General features: G+C 47.6%; 1 protein-coding gene across 2 annotated transcripts in view; it reads left to right on the top strand.

Annotated features, from left to right (window-relative positions):
* Positions 1 to 13,135, top strand: part of col14a1a (collagen, type XIV, alpha 1a) — a 63,121-nt gene that overhangs the window by 26,945 nt on the left and 23,041 nt on the right. For both annotated transcript variants that reach the window (XM_072680671.1, XM_072680672.1), the window contains exons 12-24: positions 94 to 236; positions 333 to 462; positions 1,978 to 2,117; positions 3,164 to 3,290; positions 4,865 to 5,004; positions 6,417 to 6,549; positions 6,698 to 6,745; positions 6,856 to 6,998; positions 7,092 to 7,227; positions 7,801 to 7,923; positions 8,143 to 8,292; positions 8,592 to 8,708; positions 8,855 to 9,001. In XM_072680671.1, the coding sequence (XP_072536772.1) occupies positions 94 to 236; positions 333 to 462; positions 1,978 to 2,117; positions 3,164 to 3,290; positions 4,865 to 5,004; positions 6,417 to 6,549; positions 6,698 to 6,745; positions 6,856 to 6,998; positions 7,092 to 7,227; positions 7,801 to 7,923; positions 8,143 to 8,292; positions 8,592 to 8,708; positions 8,855 to 9,001 (1,677 nt within the window). The remainder of the gene's footprint in view (positions 1 to 93; positions 237 to 332; positions 463 to 1,977; positions 2,118 to 3,163; positions 3,291 to 4,864; positions 5,005 to 6,416; positions 6,550 to 6,697; positions 6,746 to 6,855; positions 6,999 to 7,091; positions 7,228 to 7,800; positions 7,924 to 8,142; positions 8,293 to 8,591; positions 8,709 to 8,854; positions 9,002 to 13,135) is intronic.

The following is a 13,135-nucleotide window of genomic DNA, read 5'->3' as shown; positions in this document are numbered from 1 at the left end:
ATTCAGTGAATCAGTGAATCATTTACACACCTAAATAAAATGATTTACTAACGCTGTGTGTGTGTGTGTGTGTGTGTGTGTGTGTGTGAGTAGTGGCCCTGCCAATGGTCAGTGGTCTGGAGCTGTACGATGTTACCCAGAACTCCATGCGTGCTCGCTGGAGGGCCGCAGAAGGGGCTTCCGGGTATGTGGTCCTCTATGTTCCTCTCAGCAGTGACTCCACTGATGCTACAGAGGTGAGAGACCAGCTGTGTGTGTGTTGCGGGGGGGTGGGGGGGGGTGGGGGGGGTTGGTAAAGCAGCTAATTAACGGAGTGGTTCTGTTGGCTGCAGGTTAAAGTGGGCGGGGCAGAGACGAACCTGGAACTGGTGGGTTTGAGTTCTGATACTGAATACACAGTTACTGTTTACGCCATGTTCGGAGAGGAGGCCAGCGACCCCACCACCGCCCAGGACACCACCCGTTAGTGCTACACCCACACCTACTCTCACACCTACTCTCACACCTACTCTCACACCCACACTCTCACCCACACTGTCACCCACACTCACACCCACACTCTCACCCACACTCTCACCCACACTCACACCTACACCCACACCTACTCTCACACCTACTCTCACACCTACTCTCACACCCACACTCTCACCCACACTGTCACCCACACTCACACCCACACTCTCACCCACACTGTCACCCACACTCACACCCACACTCTCACCCACACTCTCACCCACACTCACACCTACACCCACACCTACTCTCACACCTACTCTCACACCTACTCTCACACCCACACTCTCACCCACACTGTCACCCACACTCACACCCACACTCACACCCACACTCTCACCCACACTGTCACCCACACTCACACCTACTCTCACCCACACTCTCACCCACACTCACACCTACTCTCACCCACACTCTCACCCACACTCACACCCACACTCACACCTACTCTCACACCCACACTCTCACCCACACTGTCACCCACACCCACACTCACACCCACACTCACACCCACACTTTCACCCACACTCTCACCCACACTCACACCCACACCCACACTCACACCCACACTCACACCCACACTTTCACCCACACTCTCACCCACACTCACACCTACACCCACACCTACTCTCACACCTACTCTCACACCTACTCTCACACCCACACTCTCACCCACACTCACACCCACACTCACACCCACACCCACACTCTCACCCACACTCACACCCACACTCACACCCACACTCTCACCCACACTCACACCTACTCTCACCCACACTCTCACCCACACTCACACCCACACTCACACCTACTCTCACACCCACACTCTCACCCACACTGTCACCCACACCCACACTCACACCTACACTCTCACCCACACTCTCACCCACACTCACACCCACACTCTCACCCACACTCACACCCACACTCTCACCCACACTCACACCCACACTCACACCCACACTCTCACCCACACTCTCACCCACACTCACACCCACACTCATATCCACACCCACACTCACACTCACACCCACACTCTCACCCACACTCTCACCCACACTCACACCCACACTCATACCCACACCCACACTCACACTCACACCCACACTCATACCCACACTCTCACCCACACTCACACCCACACTCACAGTGAAACACTGTTTACATCAAATTGAGACTCATTCTTTAAGGATCACAGAAATGTGGAAATTGATTGTTGATTGTTGATCATTATTAAATAGGATTGATCACTTTAATGCAGGGGTAGGGCCAAATTCCTACAAACCTGATTCAGCTCACCTGTTGAATACAGGTGTAGTCGGTCTGTTAGAGCAGGGAAATCAGCAAACTGTACTGGACTCCGGCCCCCAGTTCCCCACCAGAGCTTTAATGAGTGATGGTTGAATTAAAAAAAGATTGTCTTTGCTGGGTGTTTGAGTTGAATCTCTTGCTGTGTGTGTTCAGTGTCTCTGAGGCCTCCTCAGAATCTGCGGGTCACTGAGGTGGACCACAGCTCAGTTCGGCTCAACTGGGACACACCGTCCAACAAGGTTAGAGGCTACCGCCTGATGTATGGCAAGGTTGGTGAAGCCCAAACTAATGAGGTAAGCTCTAATACACACTAAATACATACTCTAATACACATCGAATACCTACTGTAATACACACTAAATACCTACTCTGATACACACTGAATACCTACTTTAATACACTATAATAAATACCTACTCTAAAACACTATAATAAATACCTACTCTAAAACACACTAAATACCTACTCTAAAACACTATAATAAATACCTACTCTAAAACACTATAATAAATACCTACTCTAATACACACTAAATACATACTCTAATACACATCGAATACCTACTGTAATACACACTAAATACCTACTCTGATACACACTGAATACCTACTCTAATACACACTAAATACCTACTTTAATACACTCTATAATAAATACCTACTCTAAAACACACTATAATAAATACCTACTCTAAAACACTATAATAAATACCTACTCTAATACACTCTATAATAAATACCTACTCTAAAACACACTATAATAAATACCTACTCTAAAACACTATAATAAATACCTACTCTAATACACACTATAATAAATACCTACTCTAATACACACTATAATAAATACCTACTCTAATACACACTGAATACCTACTCTAAAACACTCTATAATAAATACCTACTCTAATACACTCTATAATAAATACCTACTCTAAAACACACTATAATAAATACCTACTCTAATACACACTATAATAAATACCTACTCTAATACACTCTATAATAAATACCTACTCTAAAACACACTATAATAAATACCTACTCTAAAACACTATAATAAATACCTACTCTAATACACACTATAATAAATACCTACTCTAATACACACTGAATACCTACTCTAATACACTCTATAATAAATACCTACTGTAATACACTCTATAATAAATACCTACTCTAATACACTCTATAATAAATACCTACTCTAATACACTCTATAATAAATACCTACTCTAAAACACTATAATAAATACCTACTCTAATACACACTGAATACCTACTTTAAAATGTGAGTCGCTGTGTTTGATTTGAGAGTCGCTGTGTTTGATGTGTATCAGGTGGAGGTGGGTCCGGTCTCTAGTGTTTACCTGAGGAACCTGGTGTCTGAAACAGAATACACTGTAGCCGTGTTTGCGGTTTATGAGGAAGGCCAATCAGAAGCACTTAATGGAGGTTTCACCTCAAGTAAGCACCCATCTACATACACTACATAGCAACAAGTATCTTGATTGGATGGCAGCCTGTTATGACATCATTTTATTGTGTTAATTTTATTTAGTAAGTTTGTTTTAATATCTAATGGGATATCGGTGTTGGTGTAGTTCAGGTGTGTAAATGCAGCTCTGTTGTTTATCTGTTGTGTTGAATCTGTTCACAGTCGACAGAGACACTGACTATCCTGATACCTGATGAATGTATGGAGTGTGTGTTTGTGTATCACGACAGTGTGTATCGTGCAGCTCTGCTCTGCATCCAGTTAATGCCTGAAATATCTGAGCTGACTCAGCGATCTCTATTACCCTCAGCGGGCCGCGGTTACCTGCGGGCAGTGATCGATCTAAGGCTATCTGTTTTGAGGGTCGCTGCTCTTCAGTCTCTGCAGTAATCACAGCAGGCTGAGTCAGAACATCTGAGCAGAGCTGAAACCAGAGACAGATTCCCTCCACTGGAGAACACTCAGCACTGCAGATCCACTTTTCCTTTTCCCTAGACATAGTGTGAAGTGTGTCTCAGCGTGTCTCAGCGTGTCTCAGTATGTCTCAGTGTGGCTCAGCGTGTCTCAGTGTGTCTCAGCGTGTCTCAGCGTGTCTCAGTATGTCTCAGTGTGGCTCAGCGTGTCTCAGTATGTCTCAGCGTGTCTCAGCGTGTCTCAGTGTGTCTCAGCGTGTCTCAGCGTGTCTCAGTATGTCTCAGTGTGTCTCAGCGTGTCTCAGTATGTCTCAGTGTGTCTCAGCGTGTCTCAGTATGTCTCAGTGTGGCTCAGCGTGTCTCAGTGTGTCTCAGCGTGTCTCAGTATGTCTCAGTATGTCTCAGTGTGTCTCAGTATGTCTCAGTGTGTCTCAGCGTGTCTCAGCGTGTCTCAGTATGTCTCAGTGTGTCTCAGCGTGTCTCAGTATGTCTCAGTGTGGCTCAGCGTGTCTCAGTATGTCTCAGCGTGCCTCAGTGTGTCTCAGCGTGTCTCAGTATGTCTCAGTGTGGCTCAGCGTGTCTCAGTATGTCTCAGCGTGTCTCAGCGTGTCTTAGCATGTCTCAGTGTGGCTCAGCATGTCTCAGTATGTCTCAGCGTGTCTCAGCGTGTCTTAGCATGTCTAAGTATGTCTATGCATGTCTCAGTTTGTCTCTGCATGTCTCAGTTTGTCTTTGTGTGTCTCAGTTTGTCTCTGCATGTCTCAGTTTGTCTCTATGTGTCTAAGTTTGTCTCAGTGTGTCTTAATGTGTCTCAGTGTGTCTTAATGTGTCTCAGTTTGTCTCTGCATGTCTCAGTTTGTCTCTATGTGTCTTAGTTTGTCTCTGTGTCTCGATGTGTCTCAGTGTGTCTCAATTTGTCTCTATGTGTCTAAATTTGTCTCAGTGTGTCTCAGTGTGTCTTGGTGTGTCTCAGTGTGTCTCAGTTTGTCTCTGCATGCCTCAGTGTAGATATCTGCTCTATTTTGAGTTAAGAAATCCAACGTTGCTCTGGTCAGTCTTACAGCCGGTCCATATTTTTTTCACGCTGACAGTTTGACAGAATGTTTAATTGTTTTTTTCTCATCTCTCAGAGCTGGTGCCCGCTCCGCTGACCCTCAGGATCAGTGAAGTAACAGCAGAGAGTTTCCGGGTGCGCTGGACTCAGCCTGCGGACGGAGTGGTGCTTTACAAACTGGCCTGGAGACCCCTTGGAGAGGTGGACAGTGAAGAGGTCAGACATGTTTACACATTCAGCTCTTCTGCAGACAGACCAGCTCTACTGCTCATGTTGTTGTTCTGTCTCACTCTCTTTGTGCTTGACAGGTACAGAGAGACAAACAGATAGCCAGACAGACATATAGACAGATGGACAGGCAGGCACTATAGCAGGACGTTTATCAGCTACCTTTAAAAATCTGTGATCTGGACCCTCGTCAGTTACTCTCCAATAATCACCACCGAGTAGCTCCATATGTAACCATCAGACCACCCCGAGTGCCTGGGTCACCCTGAACAGCTCCTGATGGTGGATCTTAAAGTGAGACTTCAGCCACACATCTAATCCCCAGTCCCCCACCCCCACCCTAAACCTGCTCCAGCAGCCAGGCTGTGTTTCCCAGCTTCTTTAGTTATTAAACTCAAGGCTGACGAAGCTAACAGCTTTTTAAAAAGTACAAAAGTACTGAGGGAAGTCAGGGTTCTAGACACAGTTTAGTTCTGCTCCATACCTTAATCCATGTTCTAGATAACTGCTTCAGAACAGTTTCAGAACACACAAAGGCAAGTTTACAAGAGACCCTCAACATCTCCACATGGTCTGAGTGTGTGATGATATACACATGCTGTTAGCACCATGCTGATGTGTGCTAATTGGGTGATATGCCTCTATAGTAAGCTGTTAGCTTATTAGCCTCATAGCTCCAGTATAAAACCAAAGAAGCACAAATGTGTTTTAGCTGATCAGCTACATTTGAGATAAAACTGAAAATTGATTTTTGGCAGAAACATTGCTTTAGTGTGTGTGTGTGTGTGTGTGTGTGTGTGTGTGCAGTAAAACGTATCAGGGCTCTTTATGAGTGGCCGGGAGTCAGTGCAGCTGTTCTCTACTGATAGCGCTGCAGGTCGATGTGTTTATGTAGAGCCAGTGGAGCAGATAATAACCCCTCACTGAGAACTCAGCTAGAACCCCACTGCAGCTCCTGACCCGCGGCCACGGACACACACCACCCCCACTACCTGACCGGCTCACCAGATCCACACTTTCACTAAAAAGCAGAACAGTGTGCATGCACATCAGCACCACACCGCTGTAGCGCTACCTAGAAAAAGATTCCTGCAGACCCCACAGAGCAAAACCATCTCTACACCATCATACTTCAACTCCATCACATGTCAGCTCCATCATACTTCACCTCCATCATACTTCAGCCCCACCACGTCAGCTCCACCACGTCACCTCCATCACGTCAGCTCCATCATGTCAGCTCCATCACACTTCGGCTCCATCACCTGTCAGCTCCATCACACGTCAGCTCCATAATACTTCAGCTCCATCTCTTGTTTGGTGTTTGGAGTTTGTGTGTGTGTTTGCTGAGAAGGTGGTGTTGCTGGGTGACGGTGTTCACGTTGCTGTGTTTGTTCTAGGTGGTGGTGCCGGGTGATGTGGACTCGTTCATGGTGAAGGATCTCTCTGCTCTGACGGAGTATGAGGTGCTGCTGTCTGCGATTTACGGAGATCATTCTGAGAGCGGTGCTGTGGCTGGACTGCAAACCACACGTAACTCTTCATTCCATCAGTCCTAAACATGAAAGATGAAATATGAAATATTAAAGATTATTATAATTCATCATGTAACAGAGGAAGAGTTTACAGCCCTGTTACAGACGCTGTTTATTCAACAATTAAACATTTGTTTTTTCTCCAGTTGACCAAACCACCACCACCACCACCATCCCCTCCACCACCACAGCGGGTTAGTGTGTGTGTGTGTATGTGTGTGTGTGAGAGAGAGAGAGAGAGAGAGAGAGATGGATAGATAGACAGAATGTGAGGCTTAGGTCTAACCGTCCCCGTGTCCTGCAGGGTTCAGGCTGGGTGTGATGGGGCTGCGGGTGGAGGAGGAGAGCACACACAGTCTGCAGGTGAGCTGGGAGCTTCAGGACAGAGATGTGAGTCAGTTTAGAGTGACGTTCATCAGCCTGAGAGGAGACCGAGCGGAGGAGACGGTGAGGGCACACACTCTCTCTCTCTCTCTCTCTCTCTCTCTCTCTCTGTGTGTGTGTACCAGACTCAGATGTGGTGTGTGTGTTGGTGTTTAGGTGCTGGTGGCGGGTGATGACAGGAGTGCGCTGCTGCAGCCTCTGCTCTCAGACACAGAGTACAGGATCACTGTAAGCCCTGTTTATCCAGACAGTGAGGATAGCGCCCTCTCCAGGTCCACTTTGGGACGCACACGTGAGTCTGTTTAGTGGTGAGGTACACTCTACACATCAAAAGTATTCAGACACTTAAATATGGAAGTACGTTCAGGTTGACTTCAGCTGGCTTGTTTTTGTGCAGCTGTTCCAGTAATGACTGAGGCTTCAGAATGAACTGCTGCACCATTTAAGGTGGAATGGAAAATTCCAGTAAGAAACCAGCTGACGGCAGAATTTTGCCCCAGTAGCTGAGTTTTGCTAATGTACCAGCACTGCAGATCCTCTCTCGCCCCCTGTGGAGTGGGTTCTCAATCAGGCACGCTAATATTGACTTTAGCCACTAATAAGCTTAATGAAAGTCATCCATTACAGCAGCGCTCCCTCACAGTCGTAATGAAGTGATCAGACTGGCCTGATTTCCTCTGATGGAATTGATTATGTGTAACACTCTCAGTGATCGCTCTCACACGCTGCTCACCCCTCACTGCCTCACTCGTCACACTTCTTAACATTGCCCAGACCATTTATTTACTCACAGTGATTTTAACTGTGTATGTATGTGTGTGTGTGTGTATGTGTGTGTGTGTGTGTGTGTGTGTGTTCTGGTCAGTACCACTTTCTGCCCCCACTAATCTGAGGGTGTCCGAAGAATGGTATAGCCGCTTCCGTCTCACCTGGGACCCACCTGCCTCTCCCACCTTGGGTTACAGGATTATCTACAAGCCCACTACAGGTGTGTATCTGCACACACACACACACACACACTACACAGATGTCCCTGTACTCCTGGTACAGTTTGAGGCTGTTTCATTTAGACTGTTGATGTTGTGACTGTAAATGATCACTGTATTATTGATTATTGATCTTGGACTTTTATCAGTATCTTAAAAATCAGTATCTTTGTGTGTGTGTATCTGTGTGTGTGTATGTGTGTGTGTTTGTGTGTGTGTAGCACCAGGCCATGCTCTGGAGACGTTTGTAGGTGAGGATGTGAACAGCCTGCTGATCATGAACCTGCTGAGTGGAACTGAGTACAGCGTTAGCGTTCTTGCCTCGTACAGCACCGGCTCCAGCCCTGCCCTCAGCGGCACAGCTAACACACGTCAGTCTGCCTTACACACACACTCACACACACTCACACTCACACACACTCACACACACTCACACTCACACACACTCACTCACACACTCACACACTCACACACACTTACACACACTCACACACTCACACACACACACACACACACACACACTCACACTCACACACACTCACATACTCACACACACTCACACTCATACACACTCACAAAACTGTCTGATGACTGATCTGAGACTGGAGAAGGCCTCTGCACAGGGACTCAGATCTGGAGACGGGTCTTAATGTGTGTGTGTGTGTTTCAGTGTTCCTGGGAGTGAACGGACTCAGCACATATCAGACTCAGGCCGACAGTCTGTGTGTTCAGTGGCAGCCGGTCCAGCAGGCCTCTCTCTACAGGGTCATCATTGAGTCCCTACAAAGTAAGTCTCTCTCTCTCTCTCTCTCTCTCTCTCTCTGTCTGTCTGTATCTCTCTCTCTCTCTCTCTCTCTCTCTCTTTCGGAGGGATAAGTAGTGTTTCAGGATTCAGGAACGCTCACACTTCCTCCTGTTGTGTTTGATTGACAGATGGGCAGCAGCAGGAGCAGAGTGTGAGTGGGGGGTTGTCCCAGCAGTGCTTCTACAACCTGACCCCCGACACTCAGTACAAGATCATTGTCCACACACTCCTGCAGGACCTGGAGGGTCCCGCCGTCAGCACCACGGACAGAACCCGTAAGGAACACTGTCACACTACCTCACCCCTTATTCACTCCCTCATTTTGTATGTGTGTGTACGTGTGTGTACTCTGCATTGATAGTAGTAGATACACACGCCTGCAGTGTGTCAGCCCCACCTCCAAAGTGTGTGTGTGTGTCTGTGTTGTGGATGGTGTTACCTGTGTGGATGGTGTCAGTGGTGAGGATAGTGTCAGTGGTGTGGATGGTGTGGATGGTGTTAGTGGTGTGGATGGTGTTAGTGGTGTGGATGGTGTTAGTGATATGGATGGTGTTGATGGTGTTAATGGTGTGGATGGTGTTAGTGGCAAAGATAGTGTTAGTGGTGTGGATGGTGTTAGTGGTGTGGATGGTGTTATTGGTGTGGATGGAGTTAGTGGTGTGGATGGTGTTAGTGGTGTGGCTGGTGTGGATGTTGTGGATGGTGTTAGTGGTGTGGATGGTGTTAGTGGTGTGGATGGTGTTAGAGGTATGGATGGTGTTGATTGTGTTAGTGGTGTGGATGGTGTGGATGTTGGGGATGGTGTTAGTGGTGTGGATGGTGTTAGAGATATGGATGGTGTTGATTGTGTTAGTGGTGTGGCTGGTGTGGATGTTGGGGATGGTGTTAGTGGTGTGGATGGTGTTAGAGGTATGGATGGTGTTGATTGTGTTAGTGGTGTGGATGGTGTGGATGTTGGGGATGGTGTTAGTGGTGTGGATGGTGTTAATGGTGTGGATGGTGTTAGTGGTGTGGATGGTGTTAGAGATATGGATGGTGTTGATTGTGTTAGTGGTGTGGCTGGTGTGGATGTTGGGGATGGTGTTAGTGGTGTGGATGGTGTTAGAGGTATGGATGGTGTTGATTGTGTTAGTGGTGTGGCTGATGTGGATGTTGGGGATGGTGTTAGTGGTGTGGATGGTGTTAGAGGTATGGATGGTGTTGATTGTGTTAGTGGTGTGGATGGTGTGGATGTTGGGGATGGTGTTAGTGGTGTGGATGGTGTTAATGGTGTGGATGGTGTTAGTGGTGTGGATGGTGTTAGAGGTATGGATGGTGTTGATTGTGTTAGTGGTGTGGCTGGTGTGGATGTTGGGGATGGTGTTAGTGGTGTGGATGGTGTTAGAGGTATGGATGGTGTTGATTGTGTTAGTGGTGTGGCTGGTGTGGATGTTGGGGATGGTGTTAGTGGTGTGGATGGTGTTAGAGGTATGGATGGTGTTGATTGTGTTAGTGGTGTGGCTGGTGTGGATGTTGGGGATGGTGTTAGTGGTGTGGATGGTGTTAGAGGTATGGATGGTGTTGATTGTGTTAGTGGTGTGGATGGTGTGGATGTTGGGGATGGTGTTAGTGGTGTGGATGGTGTTAGAGGTATGGATGGTGTTGATTGTGTTAGTGGTGTGGATGATGTGGATGTTGGGGATGGTGTTAGTGGTGTGGATGGTGTTAGAGGTATGGATGGTGTTGATTGTGTTAGTGGTGTGGATGGTGTGGATGTTGGGGATGGTGTTAGTGGTGTGGATGGTGTTAATGGTGTGGATGGTGTTAGTGGTGTGGATGGTGTTAGAGGTATGGATGGTGTTGATTGTGTTAGTGGTGTGGCTGGTGTGGATGTTGGGGATGGTGTTAGTGGTGTGGATGGTGTTAGAGGTATGGATGGTGTTGATTGTGTTAGTGGTGTGGCTGGTGTGGATGTTGGGGATGGTGTTAGTGGTGTGGATGGTGTTAATGGTGTGGATGGTGTTAGTGGTGTGGATGGTGTTAGTGGTGTGGCTGGTGTGGATGTTGGGGATGGTGTTAGTGGTGTGGATGGTGTTAGAGGTATGGATGGTGTTGATTGTGTTAGTGGTGTGGCTGATGTGGATGTTGGGGATGGTGTTAGTGGTGTGGATGGTGTTAGTGGTGTGGCTGGTGTGGATGTTGGGGATGGTGTTAGTGGTGTGGATGGTGTTAGAGGTATGGATGGTGTTGATTGTGTTAGTGGTGTGGCTGGTGTGGATGTTGTTAGTGGTGTGGATGGTGTTAGAGGTATGGATCGTGTTGATTGTGTTAGTGGTGTGGATGGTGTGGATGTTGGGGATGGTGTTAGTGGTGTGGATGGTGTTAGAGATATGGATGGTGTTGATTGTGTTAGTGGTGTGGCTGGTGTGGATGTTGGGGATGGTGTTAGTGGTGTGGATGGTGTTAGAGGTATGGATGGTGTTGATTGTGTTAGTGGTGTGGCTGATGTGGATGTTGGGGATGGTGTTAGTGGTGTGGATGGTGTTAGTGGTGTGGCTGGTGTGGATGTTGGGGATGGTGTTAGTGGTGTGGATGGTGTTAGAGGTATGGATGGTGTTGATTGTGTTAGTGGTGTGGATGGTGTGGATGTTGGGGATGGTGTTAGTGGTGTGGATGGTGTTAGAGGTATGGATGGTGTTGATTGTGTTAGTGGTGTGGATGGTGTGGATGTTGGGGATGGTGTTAGTGGTGTGGATGGTGTTAGTGATATGGATGGTGTTGATTGTGTTAGTGGTGTGGATGGTGTGGATGTTGGGGATGGTGTTAGTGGTGTGGATGGTGTTAATGGTGTGGATGGTGTTAGTGGTGTGGATGGTGTTAGTGATATGGATGGTGTTGATGGTGTTAATGGTGTGGATGGTGTTAGTGGCAAAGATAGTGTTAGTGGTGTGGATGGTGTTAGTGGTGTGGATGGTGTTATTGGTGTGGATGGAGTTAGTGGTGTGGATGGTGTTAGTGGTGTGGCTGGTGTGGATGTTGTGGATGGTGTTAGTGGTGTGGATGGTGTTAGTGGTGTGGATGGTGTTAGAGGTATGGATGGTGTTGATTGTGTTAGTGGTGTGGCTGGTGTGGATGTTGGGGATGGTGTTAGTGGTGTGGATGGTGTTAATGGTGTGGATGGTGTTAGTGGTGTGGATGGTGTTAGTGGTGTGGCTGATGTGGATGTTGGGGATGGTGTTAGTGGTGTGGATGGTGTTAGAGGTATGGATGGTGTTGATTGTGTTAGTGGTGTGGCTGATGTGGATGTTGGGGATGGTGTTAGTGGTGTGGATGGTGTTAGTGGTGTGGCTGGTGTGGATGTTGGGGATGGTGTTAGTGGTGTGGATGGTGTTAGAGGTATGGATCGTGTTGATTGTGTTAGTGGTGTGGCTGGTGTGGATGTTGGGGATGGTGTTAGTGGTGTGGCTGGTGTGGATGTTGGGGATGGTGTTAGTGGTGTGGATGGTGTTAGAGGTATGGATGGTGTTGATTGTGTTAGTGGTGTGGATGTTGGGGATGGTGTTAGTGGTGTGGATGGTGTTAGAGGTATGGATGGTGTTGATTGTGTTAGTGGTGTGGATGGTGTGGATGTTGGGGATGGTGTTAGTGGTGTGGATGGTGTTAGAGGTATGGATGGTGTTGATTGTGTTAGTGGTGTGGATGGTGTGGATGTTGGGGATGGTGTTAGTGGTGTGGATGGTGTTAATGGTGTGGATGGTGTTAGTGGTGTGGATGGTGTTAGAGGTATGGATGGTGTTAGTGGTGTGGATGGTGTTAGTGATATGGATGGTGTTGATGGTGTTAATGGTGTGGATGGTGTTAGTGGCAAAGATAGTGTTAGTGGTGTGGATGGTGTTAGTGGTGTGGATGGTGTTAGAGGTATGGATGGTGTTGATTGTGTTAGTGGTGTGGCTGGTGTGGATGTTGGGGATGGTGTTAGTGGTGTGGCTGGTGTGGATGTTGGGGATGGTGTTAGTGGTGTGGCTGGTGTTAGAGGTATGGATGGTGTTGATTGTGTTAGTGGTGTGGCTGATGTGGATGTTGTGGATGGAGTTAGTGGTGTGGATGGTGTTAGTGGTGTGGCTGGTGTGGATGTTGGGGATGGTGTTAGTGGTGTGGATGGTGTTAGAGGTATGGATGGTGTTGATTGTGTTAGTGGTGTGGCTGGTGTGGATATTGGGGATGGTGTTAGTGGTGTGGATGGTGTTAGAGGTATGGATGGTGTTGATTGTGTTAGTGGTGTGGCTGTGTGGATGTTGGGGATGGTGTTAGTGGATGTGGATGGTGTTAGTGGGCTGTGGATGCTTGGGATGGTGTTAGTGTTGTGGATGGTGTTAGAGGTATGGATGGTGTTGATATGTGTTAGTGTTGATTGCTGTTAGTGGATGTGT

The sequence above is a fragment of the Salminus brasiliensis genome, chromosome 5, assembly GCF_030463535.1.
Source record: "Salminus brasiliensis chromosome 5, fSalBra1.hap2, whole genome shotgun sequence".
In the NCBI taxonomy this organism is placed as follows: domain Eukaryota; kingdom Metazoa; phylum Chordata; class Actinopteri; order Characiformes; family Bryconidae; genus Salminus; species Salminus brasiliensis.
This window is presented reverse-complemented; position numbering and strand designations above follow the sequence as displayed.